The sequence below is a fragment of the Branchiostoma floridae genome, chromosome 17, assembly GCF_000003815.2.
Source record: "Branchiostoma floridae strain S238N-H82 chromosome 17, Bfl_VNyyK, whole genome shotgun sequence".
Classification (NCBI taxonomy): Eukaryota; Metazoa; Chordata; class Leptocardii; order Amphioxiformes; family Branchiostomatidae; genus Branchiostoma; species Branchiostoma floridae.
Window position 1 is genome coordinate 813,626 of NC_049995.1, and position 19,495 is coordinate 833,120.

The 19,495-nt window shown below is 44.2% G+C and overlaps 2 protein-coding genes across 2 annotated transcripts in view; both read left to right on the forward strand.

Moving 5' to 3' along the window:
* The first annotated feature begins 596 nt into the window (after nt 1-596).
* LOC118404947 (monocarboxylate transporter 12-like) lies at nt 597-3,702 on the forward strand. Its single transcript, XM_035804352.1, has 3 exons — nt 597-757; nt 1,291-2,088; nt 3,014-3,702. Exons 1-3 carry the CDS (start codon nt 631-633, stop codon nt 3,262-3,264), a joined length of 1,176 nt encoding a protein of 391 aa, XP_035660245.1. The 5' UTR covers nt 597-630; the 3' UTR covers nt 3,265-3,702.
* A 3,270-nt stretch (nt 3,703-6,972) lies between these two features.
* Nucleotides 6,973-19,495, forward strand: part of LOC118404872 (serine/arginine repetitive matrix protein 2-like) — a 21,764-nt gene continuing 9,241 nt past the window's right edge. Inside the window, exons 1-6 of the mRNA XM_035804251.1 lie at nt 6,973-7,445; nt 9,975-10,319; nt 11,011-13,922; nt 14,511-14,606; nt 17,148-17,271; nt 17,703-17,713. Coding sequence (XP_035660144.1) covers nt 10,002-10,319; nt 11,011-13,922; nt 14,511-14,606; nt 17,148-17,271; nt 17,703-17,713 — 3,461 coding nt within the window. The 5' untranslated portion in view covers nt 6,973-7,445; nt 9,975-10,001. The remainder of the gene's footprint in view (nt 7,446-9,974; nt 10,320-11,010; nt 13,923-14,510; nt 14,607-17,147; nt 17,272-17,702; nt 17,714-19,495) is intronic.

Consider the following 19,495-nt stretch of genomic DNA (forward strand, 5'->3'; position numbering starts at 1 on the left):
CTCTATTAAGTTCTCCTCTGTGCCCTATTTTACAGCGTTCCTTACCGGAGCCCCGTGTAACGTGTTGGGTTGGAAGTGCTATATTCTTGATTTTCTCTAGTGGAATACTCTTCTGTGCCTTATTTTGCAACGTTCCTTACCAGAGCCATGTGTAACGTGTTCGGTTATAAATGCTATAGTCGTGACTTTCTCTAGTTCATAGCTCGTCTGTGCCTTATTTTCCAGCGTTCCTTACCGGAGCCATGTGTAACGTGTTCGGTTGGAAGTGCCATATTCGTGACTTTCTCTAGTTCATAGCTCGTCTGTGCCTTATTTTGCAGCGTTCCTTACCGGAGCCATGTGTAACGTGTTCGGTTTGAAGTGCTATAGCTAGTCGTGACTTTCTCTAGTTCATAGCTCGTCTGTGCCTTATTTTGCAGCGTTCCTTACCGGAGCCATGTGTAACGTGTTCGGTTTGAAGTGCTATAGCTAGTCGTGACTTTCTCTAGTTCATAGCTCGTCTGTGCCTTATTTTGCAGCCTTCCTTACCGGAGCCATGTGTAACGTGTTCGGTTGGAAGTGCTATAGTCGTGACTTTCTCTAGTTCATAGCTCGTCTGTGCCCTATTTTGCAGCGTTCCTTACCGGAGCCATGTGTAACGTGTTCGGTTGCAGAGCTGTAGTAATGGCGGGTAGTGTGATGGCGGCGGCTGGTCTCCTGTCCAGCATGTTCGTCACCACTCTACCTGTCATGTACCTGACGGCTGGCGTCATCACAGGTAAGACCTCTGACACGTACGAAAGGTCGTACGAAAGATAACGATAACAAAATGAGGACTGGGGAAGTCTTGAAGAAGTTCACCAGTCACGTATAAACACATTTAAATCCAAATTTTCTTCAAGCAATGACTTAAGGTAAGGTACATACCTCCAAATTTTCGAGGACTGACAGTCCGTCTTGATCACGGAGAGTGACCTAGTCTCGATCTCGCGTGAGAGCACGAGACTAGGTCAGGCTTGCGTAGATTAAACTAGGAGTGGGGAAGTCTAGGGTGTGTCGTATAAAGCCCACACATTATGTTACAAAACTTGTCGCTCTATCAAAGCTTCCATGAAAATTGATCGAACGACGTACGTGTTAGTACCTGTACATTTAGACAATTTTTTTAAAAATCTTTTTCTTTGTATGGATGCAGAAACATATCTATTACGTTATTTCAAACAAGCGATTATTTGTTACAGTAGGAAATGTAAATGTGGGTCCAGTAGATTTTGTGTTGTCGAAAAACAGCTTTCTGCTTTTGTCTTGCAGGTGTTGGGTTCTCCTTCATGTATACGCCATGTATTATCATGGTGGGCAGATACTTCAAGAGAAGAAGAGCACTTGCGAACGGACTAGGCCTATCAGGCTCCGGGGTCGGAACTTTCGCCTTCCCACCAGTGTTTCAGTTACTTATAGACTCATTCGGCTGGCGGGGTTCCCTTTTTATCGTAGCAGGGGTCACCTTACAAGGCTGCATCTTTGGTGCCCTGCTAAGACCGATATATCTAAAGGATGACGTTGAAAAAAGGAAAATTGTTATTTCAAATGGCAGACAGATTCCGTCAAGATGTCATCGGCCGTGCCTGTCTCTATGTAGACTCCTGGACCTCTCGCTTTTCAAGAACCCGAACTTTGTTGTTATTATTGTTTCAAGCATGCTCGTGATTTTTGGTAATTTCATCCTCTTTGTTCACCTCGTTGCCCATGCGAGAAATGTTGGAACTGCAGCGCAGGAAGCCGCTTTTCTTGTCTCAGTTGTGGGTATCGGTGAGATGGTGTCCAGGATAGCGTACGGCTGGCTCTCGGACACGGGTCTGTTCCCTCGGCTCCGTGGGTACATAGTCTGCGACCTCGGCCTCGGCCTGTGTCTGTTCTTCTTACCATTTGCACAGACGTACCCTTCCATGGTGGTATGTAGCCTCGCTATAGGCCTGTTTGGTGGCTCCTGTGCCAGCCAAACAGCGGTATTTCTGGCAGAGTTCTGCGGAGTTACCAGACTGGCCAGTGCTGTGGGGATAGCCTACGGGATACAGGGGTTCGCCATCTTGTTCGGCCCGCCTATTGCAGGTAAGACGAAACTACATGTCATTAAAATAATCTCCCAATTTTTTCCTAAAGGATACCCAACCTCTACAGTTCATAATGAAATTACCAGGGAGCCGAAACTTGTACCACTTTTTCACAACGTCATAAGCTACCTGCTGAAAAAAATCAAGATGATAGTATATACAGGATAAAAGTGGTAAATAAAACATCAATCTACAGTACCAAGAAAAGCCACTATAGCTAGGAGGTCAAAAATTGACCTCAATCTTTGTCTTCGTACCCCAATGCAGTTCAGTTGTACATTGGTAATCAGTATTAGTTGAATTCCTCCGACGGAAATCTAGAAAGGAAAAAGATAAGAATGCCTACCTTTTCAACCCTAATTTGTTTTAGGGTCGTATAGAAAATACTGTAAATGCAGAAATGTTCTCGGTGGTTCTATGTTCCCGGTTTTTGCGTTGCCAACTCACCGCGAACTCAAAGCCACCGCGAGTATTTTTCTATGACGGTATGTGACTACTGAAGATGGCGCTATCGCGAACTCAAAACCACCGCGAACACAAAGTCTTTCCTTCTACCGTGAATTTAAATCCCCGCGAACTTAAATGCATTTACAGTACTTTTTTTCTTAGGTCATAGCAATGTAACTTTTAAGTACTATTAAGCATTTGTTCGGGCAACGAAATTTTGAAATAAGAAATCAAAAAGATAAAGTGATCGATTCTAATGACATGTATATACTACACTACAAATCATAGAAATACTAAGATATACCAATACTATTAGTAGAATATTGATAAATGCAGTATTACATGGATTTGCTATTCTGAATTGACAGTGATATGTACGATATATATGAATATTCGTATGTACAAATACCATATAATTTGCTGTCACCATGTTTCCCACACTTTAGTACTTAGACTTTATTTTTGGTCTTCTGTAGGTCGTTTATATGACGTCACCGGAAATTACACGGTCTCCTTCTATGTTGCCGGAAGTGTCGTCATGATCAGCGTTCTGATGGTGACGTCACTAGAAGTACATCGCACGTGGACTTCACAAGTCTTACCACAGACCTCTAGAACCAACGGATCTCTTATATCTACTGAAGATATGGAAAGTTTTGACAAAGAGAAAGATACGGAATGGACTGACTCTAGCGAGCATTTCATCATCCATGAAAGTAGTGTGTAAATGTCTATTTCAGTGTCTGACAAAATGTAATATGTCCATTGTGAACACCGATTCTCTTGTCTAGTACTATCAAAACTTGCCATGTCAAATATGAGTAACAAAAGAAGGTCATGTATGGCAAACTAGAAACCACTTTCAATGTTGAAGAATGAGTCTTGTTTAACAAGGCACATATTGTTTGCTCGGCTTGTAGTTTTTACCATCTCTTGCAATTACTCTGAAAAGCGTCCTTAGCAACGGCCATGGCAACGGTTATCATGACAGATATTTATAATGTAACGACCATAATACCGGGAATGGTACAATGCAACCATTGATGTATAATGTATAAGATAAAGCCTATTCGGGATATTTCAACAGAAAGTTAATTATACATCATATACGCTATTTAATGACCCCTAACGCCTGACCGGTGTAAGATATGAAAAAAAAAATGTGTGCCAGTTTGAAAAAAAAAAACATTGATGTTAAGATCAAGGCCCCCCTTCTGAAAATGTAACGTTACATATTTACGCCTGTGCCCCATGAACAATGAATCTTCAATTGGCGCTAGCGTGATACCACGACTGGAGCAAAAAGTATTTTTGTAATGGTTTATTGATATCACAAACAACACTTCACTCTTGCAGTCTTGCGACTGAATTGTGGTGAACATTTGAATGGAAACAATTAATTATCATTCGCAGTATAAAGGGTTGAAAGGTAAGAAATTCTTGCATTCTATCATTTACAATCCATGTAAAACCTAATATAGTAAATGATGATTACCAATACTGTAAATGTTTTTAAGTTCGCGGGGATTTAATTTCGCGGTAGCGGTAAAAAGGACTTTTCGCGGTGGATTTAAGTTCGCGGTAACACCATAGACTGCAATCTAATATCATAGTAGAAAAATGTTGGCGGTGGTTTTAAATTCGCGGTGAAGTGGTCACCGCGAAAACCGCGAACATTAATCCACCGCGAACATTTCTGCATTTACAGTATTGCACTTGAAGAATATTGCACGTCGATATACAGTAAAAAAGCTAACGCTGGTCAACAATCATGACTAAGATACTGTAAATGCACTTAAGTTCGCGGGGATTTAACTTCGCGGTAGCAGGAAAAGGGACTTTTCGCGGTGGTTTTAATTTCGCGGTAGCACCATGCACTGTAGTCTCTTACTACCATGAAAAAATGTTCGCGGTGGTTTTAAATTCGCGGTAAAGTTGCCACCGCGAAAAACGCGAACATTAATCCACCGCGAACATTTCTGCATTTACAGTATATGGTACGTACTGTAAAATCACGAATAAGTGCAATAAAAAAGCGTTTTGTAATAAAGAAGACTCCATCTACCTGTGTTGTGTCAAGCCTTGTGTTGAGCGAATTCATTCTTTCGGACCTTCGTTCCTGTACTGTTCAAAATCCAACTTTCAATTTGAGTATGTTAATCATGTTGTTATATATCGGTATCTATATCATGACCAATCGCGACAACTGACATGTATCGGATATCATTACTTAGTGGTGTAACATTGCTGTTTGTATAGGACAGCTGTTTGTCCACATTCTGACTTTAGGCCACAGCAAATCAATTTGATGGATGACATCCTATGCAAAAATAATGAGATAGGGCGAAAACAATGGGTAAAAAAACAAGATAGACACCATAAACGTCGTGCATAACAAGAAGTCAAGTGACAAGCATGCTAGCACAGACAAAAAGACATCCATTCCTGTATTAGTTGACTAGTGTAGTTAAAGTGACACTTATCTGTGGTAGACTGGTATCACTAAGTTGGCAAGTACGCTCGTGACTTCCAAAGTGGTGCCACTTTTGCAACAATCCAACCAGTTTCACTTCTATAACTACAGTCTTAGCTACCCCACTAGTGTCACTTCTACAAGTACAATCACTAGAATGCAACACAGATTATTTCCTGTTTTGGTACTTTTTCATCATATTGACCATCTCCGAAGAAGAATTTTTTTTTCTGAAATCAGGCGAAAATTCATGCGCGCGTGGATTTCATCTATAAAATTTACTTGCTGTGGCCTTACAACGTTTACGCACTTTATCATCATACATACGTACTATGTTTCATACTTGTTTTAGTAATTAGGATGATAAGTTTGTTTCTTCTTCTTTTTGCCATACATTTGCGCAAAAAAAAGTTCTTCTTCCTGACAGTGGTATCAGGTCGATTGAGTCGCTAAGAGGGAGGTATTAAAAAAAAAATTGAGCGGTAGCCCGTTCGTCTGATATTTTCCGTTCGATCTGTCGTCAGTTGGTGTTTGTGTGTGTTAGTTTAGACAAAAGGCGCCATTATGCGGTCATCAGCCCGATGTTGTGACAGCTGCGCGCATCCCGCCAAACCGTATCCATCCGACACCACAGCGGCTATACGGGGGACCGTCCATTGTTGGTTCGGATATGCTTATAAATCTACCATAGGCTTTATTTTTACCATAGGCGGACGTGATTGGGCTAAAGTCAAGTTTACGGAGTAAAAAATTTTTCGCGTTCGACAGCCAGGCAAGTTATTCTATCGGCGGAAAATTACCGTCCCGACAACATCAGTGTTTTACCGCATGATTGATCAGAAACGAGGCCAATAAGGCAAACGACCGTTCCACACTGTCCATCATAAGTAGCAGTTTGAATAGCTTTGGCAAATAGGAAATCAACCAATTAGATAATGATGCGAGTCTGTCAAATATATGTTTTTGTTCGTTTTTTATCTCTTTTATTTCGATGGAGATGCGCGAGACTATAACTATGTCATCGGTCCAGGCTACTCTAAATTGCTACAATTTTTCGTTTTATAACGCTAGTTATGATATTGGTTATTTGATTTTGCATTTGAACATTAGTATGATTTTGGAGTAAAAGTAAATGGGAGCTGATTCTATAGATTTTTTATAGCTTTTGTTTGCTTGCCTCATTGTCCTCGTTTTCATTCAGTCATTCGGTCATGTACTACTAGTATGTCCGCCGTGTGAGAAAGGTGCATCGGAAACAAGTTACAAGAGTGGGCACTAAATCGGCGCGTGAGGAAAAAGATACAATCCTAGCAGCCTCAGCAGTTCAAACCAAGGAGCGAGGCTAACTTGGATAGAAGAGGTCGTTATTAGTCCACAGTTTTGGCATCCAGCCAACCAGGCAACATCTGAGATGTATCATATTTTCTGCTGAATGCGTTTGTCACCATATCGTTGGTCTCCTGTTAACGCACGGCCGAGGTCCCTAGGTCAGGCACGGCCGAGGTCCCTAGGTCACGCACGGCCGAGGTCCCTGGCTCACGCACGGCCGAGGTCCCTGGCTCACGCACGGCCGAGGTCCCTGGCTCACGCACGGCCGAGGTCCCTGGCTCACGCACGGCCGACGGTCCCTGGGTCATGCACGGTCGAGGTCCCTGGCTCACGCACGGCCGACGGTCCCTGGGTCATGCACGGCCGAGGTCCCTGGCTCACGCACGGCCGACGGTCCCTGGGTCATGCACGGTCGAGGTCCCTAGCTCACGCACGGCCGAGGTCCCTAGCTCACGCTACTCACGCACGGCCGAGGTCCCTGGATCACGCACGGCCGAGGTCCCTGGGTCACTCAAAGGCCGACTCCTACACGCATTTGTGTAGATGATTATTTATGAATTATGTGTGAAACTGTTCTGTTGTGCCACTGTGTGGTTGGACGGTCCCTATCCTTGGCCACCCATTTAGGGATGTGTAGTGGTTGGTCCCCGGCCTGACGTAGAATCTCACTTTCCCTCGCGAGCTCGAGGCTTACCGTACAAGGGGCTTTTGCCATGTGAACTTATATTTTCACTTTAGTAAATTAGCTAAGGAGGGATCCTTGTGTACGACGACGTTGACGTGACCCTGAAGGTGTCTTCTAGCGTAGTTTTGGACAACAGCAGTGATTTTTATGGTCCACGGCGGCGACCCTCCGTGCTTCACACACGAGGCGGACTGTCAGGCAACCGGACTGCTTAGCACATTGTCATCGTGCGACGGAGAATCACTGGTACAGTCATACCCGCGATGGAGTGTTAAATAGAGCTCCGCAGTACTACGTGCACAGCCGGATATTATTCAAGTTACGAGTTGCATTTGTCCAGGCTTCTGGGTCCGCGCATCTGTGAAGACGTCAGATCCCGTTACCAACACTGAAACAACCGCTCATCTTTCCTCACTCACAGGTTTGCTGCATCTTTCTTATTGTAGAATTCTAATGGTCCATCTTTCACATGTGTGTCGTATGTTGAGGTGTTGTATGTCTCACTTACAGCGTGTCAGGCGTGTAGCGGAACAAATGTCCTAAACTGGTCCGAGCGTTAATGAGTTGTCAGGGGTGCAATTAGCAACTACTGGTAATCAGAGCGAAACATCGTCGTTTGGTTATATTATAACATGTGTGCCTTAATTTCATTTCGGCTTAGATATGATGTGTTCGTTGCCAAAGCTAATATCATCAAAATATGCCAATTGATATAAGTGATTTATAATTAGCGATTTAAACAAAAAGGCGACGATAACTAGAGAAAACTGAAACACATTTCTTAATATTTCTGACAAATGCGGCATAGTGTTTAGGATGGGAGGGGGGCTAAAGGGAACGTATTGTCGTCATTTAACGCTAGTCTGTCCAAGCTGGTTTTATTTATGAATATCATACATATATCATTTCCATACCAAAATTCCTCTCAACGGAACACAATGGACTCTTGTTCTTTTAATATCACAGGATTCCCAGTCCTGCTCCAATACCCCGGGGCTAGATTTAACGTTATGAAGTTCCATATATAACACAACAACAGTCACCCTCATGGTCTAGTTTAGGTTGACCCGGGTAGGATACAGTCACAGGCATAAAAGCCGCAGTCATCCCCAGAGCTGTAGCGTGAGCCGGGCGGGAGTATGCTCGGCATCGTAAACTCACGCGTGCGGCATGGCGGCAATGTGCGCGCCGGGCCGGCTGGCAGAACATCTGTCACCAGATATATGCCCACTGTGAGCTGCACAGGACGGCAACAAAACAAGCTGTCAGGGACAAATGGAACTGTACCACCGTACACTGTCTTTCCGTCGTCGACATGATCTTACCACCATCCCAACCGCAAATTGTCTTACCATCGTCTCAACTAAACATAATATCTTATCATCATCCCAACCTTACATGGTCTTACCATCATCCTTACCGAACATGGTCTTACCATCATCCCGACCGTACATGGTCTTACCATCATCCCAACTGTACATAGTCTTACCATCACCAAGCCGTACATGGTCTTACCATCATCCCAACCGTACACGGTCTTACCATCATCCCAACCGTACATAGTCTTACCATCATCCCAACCGTACATGGTCTTACCATCATCCCAACCGTACACGGTCTTACCATCATCCCAACCGTACATAGTCTTACCATCATCCCACCCGTACATGGTCTTACCATCATCCCAACCGTACACGGTCTTACCATCATCCCAACCGTACATAGTCTTATCATCATCCCAACCGTACATGGTCTTACCATCATCCCAAGCGTACACGGTCTTACCATCATCCCAACCGTACATAGTATTACCATCATCCCAACCGTACATAGTCTTACCATCATCCCAACCGGACCCTACATGGTCTTACCATAATCCCAACCGTACACGGTCTTACCATTATCCCAACCGTACACAGTCGTACCATCATCCCAACCGTACATGGTCTTACCATCATCCCAACCGTACATGGTCTTACCATTATCCCAACCGTACATGGTCTTACCATTATCCCAACCGTACATGGTCTTACCATCATCCCAACTGTAATGGTCTACACATTCAAGAAAAATATTTCAAACCATGGTTCAAATGTTGTTGTTTTTCTAACAGAAATAAGATTTCTTAGTTTAAGAATTTTTCTGTGCATAAGAAGAGACAAGAAAGATAAGGAAAGGCATGGAGCCAGGTCTGGGCAGTTTTCTAGCTAAACGGCAGAAGGAGCGGCGCAGGTCTGAAGGAAACATCCCCCTGCAGTACACTGTCCTGCCGCTGGCAGTGACTGGAGCCGAACACGAACTGGGCATGCACGCACAAGTGGGAAATGGGGACCAGGTGATGGCAGATGTAAACATCATTTATCGGTGGTGTGCGGGCTTTATTAGACTTCTCTCTCCATCTTTTGGTAAATATAGAAGTTTAGCCAATGTGTTAAGACCTCCTAATATCCTTCTCTTCCTCCATTTTCTGGCGACATCAAGAAATCTTGATCAAACTGCAATAGTGACTTACAATCAATATCTTTCGAATGATTTCACGGCTTTATTTTGACACTCTTACTACTTAGGACTATTTTAAAGTAAAATGAACGAGCTTAATTTTCTCGAAATCTTTAGATTTTCGTTAGTCGCCTGACAAGAGTTTTAAAATACACAAAACAAAAACAATACCTCCCATCAACAAGTGGTCTCTACCATTGAACCCCTGACCTGAAATGTCGATCATGTCTGATAAACCACTAGTTCTACCACCTCTGAGCTCTAAGTCTGACCTCTTCTTACGCAAGTCTGAACCTTGCGGACATAACATATTTCCATTCTCTTCCTGCCACTCCTGAAGTGTACGCAAGTAGGCACGAACACGCAAGAACAAAAACATCCATACACACCAAAACAAAACGCAAGGTAATTGCCATCTATTTATTCAAATATTTGCCTTTGTCATATCTAGGACTCCAATTCCCTCCGTTGCTTTGAGATGTCTACAACGGGGAAGAAGACGTCTTCTGAAGGGACGAAAGACGATAAGACAAAGAGCAAGAAATCTAAGAAGAAACTCCTGCCATTCCTACGACGCCGACTGAGCGAGGGAAATATATTCGTCAAAAGCTCTTCCTTCCCGAAATTCAGTTCGGAGGAGAAGAAGCTGCAGCCTGAAAACAAGGACGCTGGCCGGGCTGCAGGGAACAGCTGCCGGGCTGCAGGGAACAGCTGCCGCGCTGCAGGGAACAGCTGCCGGGCTGCAGGGAACAGCTGTAGCGGCACTGAGCTGCAGATATGCGCCGTGACGACACAGGTCAGTCTGTCCTCTGAAACTTCAAGGTCTCACACCTGACGAGATTTGATACTAAAATGTTCTCTCTGCGAATAGTTGTGTCATCGGGTCAGTGAATAAATGTGTAACAAGTCTTTGATTTATTGACAACCTAATGTTTTCAACAGTCGACGTCTCGGTGGCCGTCTGTCATCTTTTTGACTGATTGCTTTACTGTGCACGGCAGCTACGTATCACTGCTAACTATGCGGACCAAGCCGTATTGTCGCTTACATTGATATTGGTTAACGACAATGAGATAATGCGTTTCCAAACGTTAATATCTGTCACATGCATGAATACTGTAGGATATAGGGGAATTCTTTTTACACAACCAGCAAGAATTCTCACCGCTATACTAGCCGATGTAGGTGGCGCTTTTGCGGTGAGAAAACAACCCCAAACGTGGCTTAGCTTCTAACCTCCCCTCGTCCCGGTCAATCACGGTCATTGACGTTCTTATGAAAAACAGAACTCCAGTTAGAAGTTCTGACAAAGGTGTCTGAGAGACATCGAAATGTAAGCAATAGAAGTACCTGCTGGTTGTGTAAAAGAATTCTCCTATATTCTACAAACCTGTTGAAACTATTTTCGGATAAATACTGTAATATGTAAATAATGTATGTCTAGTTGAATCTGCGTAGAAACTGTTGCATTCCTATAACCCTTCCAGGTAGAGGACCCCGCGGGCGGGCCTACAGTGACTACAGAAACTCAGGAAAAACCGACAACTGTAACCTCAGGGACAGACTCTGCTGTGGGTCCCCCCTCCCGTGGGGAACCATGCACCAGCAAGGGCAGATCTTCCAGCAGAGAGATGACCCCCGGGAGGGGTCAGTCTCCGGACAGAGGGTCATCTGCAAAACCGGGCCAGTGCCCAAACAAAGGACCATCTCCAAAAAGTAGCCAATCTCCAACCAGACTGTCATCTCCAAATAGAGCCCAGTCTCCAAGCAGAAAACCGTCTGAAAGCAGGGGCCAGTCTCCAACCAGAGGGTCTTCCCCCCGGAGGGGCCAGTCTCCAAACAAAGGACCATCGACGAAAAGGGGCCAGTCCCCTCATAGTGGACAATCTCCAAAGAGGGGCCAGTCCCCAAGCAACAGAGTGCCATCTCCCAAAAGGAACCAGTCTCCAAACAGAGGACCATCCCTTAACCGGGGCCAGTCCCCAAACAGAGGACAATCTCCCAAAAGGGTCCATTCCCCGCGCAGAGGTCCGTCCCCTAAGAGAAGTCACTCCCAAGACAACCAACCATCCCCCAAAAGGGGCCAGTCCCCAGACAGTAGTCCATCCCGATCCCCCAAGCGGTGTCAGTCTCCCAACCGGAGGCAATCTCCAAAGAGGGGCCAGTCTCCGAGCAGAGGCCCGGCCTCTAACAGGACTCAGTCCCCCAAACGTAGCCCATCCCCTAAGCGCAGCCAATCGCCAGATGGGCGAAAAACCCCAACAAGGGATCAAACCCCTGAGAGAGGGCCATTTCTAGTAAATTCAAAGTCTCCAAGCAGTGGATCTGCTCCTATGAATAACACTGACACCTCAGAAGTAACCGCAAACTTTAGAAACAAAGAGGTGAAAATTCCTGACGTCCCAACCCTTATGGAAAGCAATAAACAGTTGATGATATCGTGCTTTTCTGCTGAGCAGGGTTCTAGTCTAGATGTTGTTCTCGAGCAGCCGGAAATGGAACTAGAGGAAGCATGCCAAGATCTGACAACAACAGTGACAACTATCAATGATCAACGGCCCCACCTACAGACGGTATTAGACAATCACAAAAGAAGTAACGCAGAACAAGTACTTGTAGCTGGTTCCAAATCCCTGGAAAATAGTTCCTATGTAACAATCGACTCTGCTGAGAATGTCTCGCCGCTCAAAGACGGAAGGAAATCCTCCTTGTCAATTGAAGAAACCACGGCTTCTGGATCAAGTGATTCCCGACAGCCATGTAGTGCTGAGATATTGAAATCTTCCAAAAGAGACAACAGAGAACATTTGAAAATTAGTAACACTGAAAAGACAGACGACGCAACAGTCAGTAGGAAAACAGAGAAAAAAGTCTTAATACAAAATGGAGAGAAAAACAGCACGGGCAATAAAAAGGATACATTTTCTACTCCTACTCTACAAGAAAGCACTAAACCCAGACACCGTCCTGATCACGTGACGGAGCCGCAGGATCCCGGATGTACCCCTGGCCACGCGGCAACAGCTGTAACGGATAACAGCCCAGGGCATGCCGGGAGTGGCAACGTGGAGGCAGCCTGCACAGCCGGTGTGCGGGGCTTCCAGGACCGGAAAGAGTTCCTAAAAAAACAAGACGAACATCAACCAGCTGATCTTCACACGTCGGTGAATCATCAGCACACTGAAGGTCTGGCATCAGCTAAACGCATTGGGACAACACCTATAACTGTGGGCATATCGGCGACCCAGCAGGGTGAAGCACTAAGGGACACGCGCCCGGAAAACCCTGCCGAGGGGGAAAGGCAACAGGTGGGGGTTCAGCTACAACAACGTAGGGGGATCATGGACGATCCAACTGGTGAGAGTACCTGTAGTAGGGATACTGTTTCTTCTGGTAGTGAAGCATTAACAGCGAGCGCTACTGGAGTTTCTGACAGAAACGAACTAAGTCGTAGCGTGATTAATGTTGGAGAAATACAGAGTACCGGGGAATTGTCTGAGAGCAGTTATTCGTGCGACGGACCCGGACATGACAACACGCCAGCTGCCGCACAGCAACAAATAAAAGGCATTCATCACAACAAAACCATGGACGGTAGCGCCACACTACATGACAAAAACAATGGCGCACACTGGAAAAGTAGACAGGAAAGTGATCATGCGGCGACGTTGGGAACCCAAGAGGTTCCAAACAGCGATGTCTACAGTACAGAAAGTCCAACTGTCGTTGATGAGGGTGGTGAATCTGCACAGGTTGTCTCCACTGCCGCCGTGGCTGGCTATCACGAGAATCCAACCAACAGCCTTGCGGAGGAAATCAGGCTGGCAGGGGCAGACGATGTAGGCCCAAAATCACCAACAGAATCGGAGACATTTTCCCAAACAGACGAGCAAACAGAAAACTATCTGTCCACTCGGAATACCACGTCAAGCCTCGATCACAGCCAGTTAGGAAACCCAGACAATGGAGGTCCTGTAAAGCATCCCGCTCGAGGCAAGAAATCCTCCATCCCCCGTAGAGAGAGTACGGATAGCGAGAAGGAAGAGACTGGGAACACCAGGAGAGACAGGCCTCCTCTAAATGGCAACGGAGGGAGGAAAGCCAACTCTAAAACGGCGAAGTCAAAAATGTCGTCAAAAACACTGAGTATGACTCCTTCAGGTGGCTCCAAAGCTGGAATGATGTCGGGAAAACGTATTTCCCGCAGCACCACGTCTCTGCCTGACGGGCAGCAGAGCAACTCTCCCGGGCAGAGAGGCGCACAGCTCCCGTCAGTGGAGGAGGCGGCCAGGCTAGCAGACAGCGCAGAAAAGAACATGACCTGGCCGAAACAGAAAAAGACGACCAAGGAGGACAAGAAGGAAGAACTAAACAACTTCAGGAGGACGTCTTCTCTTAGGTAAGATAATATCCTCAGACTTAATCTATTATATGCCTTCTGTATCGAGTTTGTTTAAACAGTCACGCTGAAGAAGAGTGATGGATGTTACTCTAAGTTTAAACCTCCGGAAGCAGCTATCCGATTATCAACGGATTGTAGAGAATGCCTTCATGGTTGAAACTGTTCAGTCTGCTACGCGTTTAAATGACTGGTGGAATTTATTCTCAGAATATTATAATGAGATTGAAGATGAACGTAACTTTATTATGGATTGTTCACGATATTGTAGTAAAGTTTAACGCTTAAAGCAAATTACTTTCTTTCCTCCTACTTAAAATTTTGATACATTCCATCGTATAGGTAGAACTACATTCGAGATGAAAATAACTCTTACAAATAGGTGAATGCACACAAAAAATTTTGGAACAAGTAGTGTCAATGATCAACGTTGAATTTAACATATGTTGATTTCGTGCACTAAACTGCTTGTACCTATGTTAATATATTTTATCCACTGTATATATGTATAGTGGCAGCAGACTCTGCTTTTGTTGCGTCCATAAATTTAAATATTGTTGAGAAATCACGTCCGTTTCTCTTCCACAGACTGCCGACTAAGGAGAAGACGTCCTTTAAGCGGTCCGTGAGCTTCCGGCTCACCGAGAGGTCCGAGTCTATGTCCAGCCTGGGCAGCGAGGCAAGGTGAGTACTGTTGTTATCATGTTATCATTGTTATTGAGTGGGCCGACTACTCTCTCTTGGCAGCCAGGGGCTGAATTGCGAGGAGCTTACAATAGGCGCGGTTAAATTGCAAGTGTGTCTGGAGCGAGCTGCCATTCGGCGCCACACAGGTGACCTCAACACCACAGTAATTACCCCAGGTGTGGCCAAGGGACTGTATGGTTTGAACCACTCACACCGAGAAGTTCGATAAGTGTGGTGTTTTTTTTTTACGTACGTGAGGTGTGGCTCTCCCAAACACGGGACATCTATTTAACGTTCTATCCGAAGGACGGCCCCAGGGACACTACTACAGATACACTTGGTATTATCTAATCAGAGGTCTTAGCCACTACTGAAACCTCTGCTTGGAGAATATCGACTTGCCACCAATTTTCATTTTATCTTTTTTATATCAATATCTATTGATTTTTGACGAGTGACACTAAAAAGCAACATGCAGATTTGTCCATGTTATTTTTAGATAATTCAGTTTTGATTTTAAAGAAGACTTTGCATTTCCCAGTTTAACTTAAACTTAAGACTTTCCCATGTACTAGGAGGATCTAAGTTTGAAAAAAACGTCATCACAGGAGAATGTTCTATCGCCATGATATCTAGGAACTGTAGAACGAAATTGAGAAATTGTGATTAGGTGTTATATTCGTTTTAATTGCATTTCACAACATTGTACCTCTAGTAAGGTAACGATATAGGACTGGAAGGATAACATGTAGAAGTTGACGAATAAACAAAGGACATGTTATTACAACTGGATCCTTTATGCTTTTGCTGGTAGGCAATGTTGTTACATATACAACTTTTGATACGCCGCAGCAGTATGGGATCCGCATACTATGATAAACAAAAATACACTGGAAAGGGTGCAGAACCAAGCTGCTAGATTCTGCACAAAATACTACAACAGGGATGCTAGTGTTACCAAAATATAAGAAGACCTACATTGGATGTCACTTGATGACAGTAGGAAAAGGTCCAGACTTTGCAAGATGTACAAAATTACTAATAAACTGGTGGACGTATAAGTATCTAATTCCAGATTAAAACAAAAAAGGGTATGCCACCCTGTAACTTTATAAGTTGTGTATATTTTTTTCTGCGAAACTGTACATGCAGAATTCTAAAAAGGAATTCGGAAAATTTGATAACATTATCTTTGTTGTCATAGAAAAAAACAATATTTATCTAATACGTCATAAAAAAAACAGTTGATCGTGTCAAGTAGAAAAAACACCGCTTTGACTGTATACGTATTTTTCTATCTCCTTGTGATTTTTTTTATTCAATTTAAAACGTGAAATTGAAGATATATCTCATAACTGATTCCTTTGATTTCATGTTTTTTGGCGAGTGTCTTGTTAAGAACTCCACATGGATTTGGCAATTGACGTGAAAATCTACATCACGTATGTATTGTGATGGTCATTTTTTATTAACTTGCATGGTTTTTATGTCACAAGTACGCTTATATGATATCCAATCATTAAACAATTAAGGGTTAATGACCCGCCCCGAGGTGTATATAGTGTCATAACGCCTGGTCCTTTGCTATAACCATCGAATAAAACCACCGAGTGAGCGAAGCCACAGAATCGTCGTCACCAAATGTGACAGGGGTATACAAAAACACCCTTGGACAAGCAGACGTAATGCCGACAACAATCCCTCCATTACGGAGCTAGCTGATGAGCAGTGTTGACTATATATAATCTCATGATTTTGAACAGTGAATACCTGGGCGATTACAAAGCGGGTAGTGTATTCGACTTGCATTTGGTTGGTCGTGAGTTTGATTCCCGGTCAAAGCATACCGAATACTTTATAAAAGGGTACATACCGCTTTTTTTCTGCTTAGCACTCCGCATTTAAGAAAAAAGTATTTGAACACCACTGCCAGTGTACTAGCCCCCTGCTAAAGCGATTAAACAAAGATGTGTGGCCCAAGGCTACAGAAACGGTGATGGTTGCCGCCCTACATGTATATATGCGCCACCCGGTACGGGAAGTACTACTATGTAACGCTAGTTCACCTATATCCGTGGGATAAACTATATCCAAATACAGGGTATTTAGGTATATCAAGTCGATTTATTTTGAAACCTTTGAAATTGTTGCACTTTGAAAGCACTATCCGTCGACCTGATTCCTTTGCTTGAGTACCCTGTTTTTAAAAGCAACGGATATAGGTACCCAATGGATAAAGGTAAACCGACGTTACTTACTACGGTACCTACAAGATTCCAATGTAATGTCGTTGGTGGCGATTCCTCAGGGATTAGCCTAATAGTATAGTGTGCGACCGTTTGACAAGAATTCCCCAAATCCCGCAGGCATGTCAGGAATTTTTCCACGCCGGCGTAGTTACATCATACCTTTAGAGGAGAATAACTCGGGAATGGGTTGACGGATCATCATAATATTTTTGTTGTCGTTGTTGCTGTAGTCTCGGTAGCAAGTCTGACCAGCCCGTGTCAGTTTTTGTTGTTGTTGTTGTTGTTGTAGCCTCGGTAGCAAGTCTGACCAGCCCGTGTCAGCAGCAGTGGCGGCGACCCGTGAGTCTGTACGGAAGGAGTGGGAGAGACGGCTCCACCCGCACTGCCCCGTACCCGCACCAGAACCGGACAAGGTCGGTGTACACTATACACTATACAGTATACTCTAATAACTCATACCCGCACCAGAACCGGACAAGGTCGGTATACACTATACATGTATACTCTACTAACTCATACCCGCACCAGAACCGGACAAGGTCGGTATACACTATACAGTATACTCTACTAACTCATACCCGCACCAGAACCGGACAAGGTCGGTATACACTATACAGTATACTCTACTAACTCATACTCGCACCAGAACCGGGCAAGGTCGGTATACACTATACACTATACAGTACACTCTACTAACTCATACCCGCACCGGAACCGGACAAGGTCGGTATACACTATACAATATACACTATACAGTATACTCTACTAACTCATACCCGCACCACAACCGGACAAGGTCGGTATACACTATACAGTATACTCTATTAACTCATACCCGCACCAGAACCGGACAAGGTCGGTATACACTATACACTATACAGTACACTCTACTAACTCATACCCGCACCGGAACCGGACAAGGTCGGTATACACTATACACTATACAGTATACTCTACTAACTCATACCCGCACCAGAACCGGACAAGGTCGGTATACACTATACAGTATACTCTACTAACTCATACCCGCACCAGAACCGGGCAAGGTCGGTATACACTATACAGTATACAGTACACTCTACTAACTCATACCCGCACCAGAACCGGACAAGGTCGGTATACACTATACACTAAACAGTATACTCTACTAACTCATACCCGCACCAGAACCGGACAAGGTCGGTATACACTATACAGTATACTCTACTAACTCATACCCGCACCAGAACCGGACAAGGTCGGTCTACACTATACAGTATACTCTACTAACTCATACACGCACCAGAACCGGACAAGGTCGGTCTACACTATACAGTATACTCTACTAACTCATACACGCACCAGAACCGGACAAGGTCGGTATACACTATACACTATACAGTACACTCTACTAACTCATACCCGCACCGGAACCGGACAAGGTCGGTATACACTATACACTATACAGTATACTCTACTAACTCATACACGCACCAGAACCGGACAAGGTCGGTCTACACTATACAGTATACTCTACTAACTCATACACGCACCAGAACCGGACAAGGTCGGTCTACACTATACAGTATACTCTACTAACTCATACCCGCACCAGAACCGGACAAGGTCGGTCTACACTATACAGTATACTATAGTAAGGCTTAGGTCACAATTGGCGCGGTGCCCGTCAAGGATGTAACATACATTCGCATAATTCCACCAGGAGCCATTATACCGCCACCTCAAAAAACGTTGTTATAAAGGCCTTCTCAAGATTGTCTTCAACACCTAAATATCTGAATTGTATACATTTACGATATTTAACATTCAGTATTCCGGAGTTCCGGAGTATTCCACCTTCCTAGGTTCGTCTCCGGCAGACACCCGTCAGCTTATTTTATAAGTAAGAAATAACTTCTTTCCCGCAACTATGCCAAACATGTCCATATACAACTCATATGGATATGAATATACACACAAGCATGGTTAAGTCTATCATCTCCATGGCAAAATTGTGAATTGGACGTTGGTGTAAGGATACATGTGAGTTCACTTGGTGTCTAAACTTCACTTTTATCATGGATATCTGAACAGTTGTGGTCATTTTTGCCCCCGTAAATAGTTTCATCAGGTCGATAGATAATAGGACAAGTGAGTTTTCTTTTACACAACCAGTTCTTCTCACCTGCTGACGTTTCGATGTCTGTCAGACACCTTTCTCAGAGCTTTTAACTGGAGTTATGCTGCTCGCCACTATATTGTAGCCGCTCTTTCGTGGCGAGAACACTATCCCAGTTAGTTCTAAGCTCTGAGGATTAGATGCCTGGCAGACATGGAAACGTCAGCAGGTGAGAAAAAAATGGCTGTGTAAAAGAAAATCCTCATGTCCTATGATCTACCAACCTGATGAAATTATTTTCGGAAGTTGTGGTCATTTTTGGCGTAACGCTAGTTCACCTTTATCCGTTGGGTAACCTATATCCGTTGCTTTTTAAAAGGAGGATATTTAGGCACAGTTGGTAGTTTTAAACTGCAATATCCTGAAAATATTGCAACTTGAAACTAACGTCCTTCGGTTTTAAATTCCTCAAATACCCTGTTTCAAAAAGTGACGGATATAGGTTACCCAACGGATAAAGGTGAACTAGCGTTAAATGG

Bases quoted from the DNA above. Each gene is read 5' to 3' on its own strand.
- LOC118404947 (XM_035804352.1), top strand. From the start codon at position 631: ATGTGTAACGTGTTCGGTTGCAGAGCTGTAGTAATGGCGGGTAGTGTG. The intron at 758-1,290 runs GTAAGACCTCTG...TTTGTCTTGCAG, and splicing joins GACGGCTGGCGTCATCACAG to GTGTTGGGTTCTCCTTCATG. The intron at 2,089-3,013 runs GTAAGACGAAAC...GGTCTTCTGTAG, and splicing joins GTTCGGCCCGCCTATTGCAG to GTCGTTTATATGACGTCACC.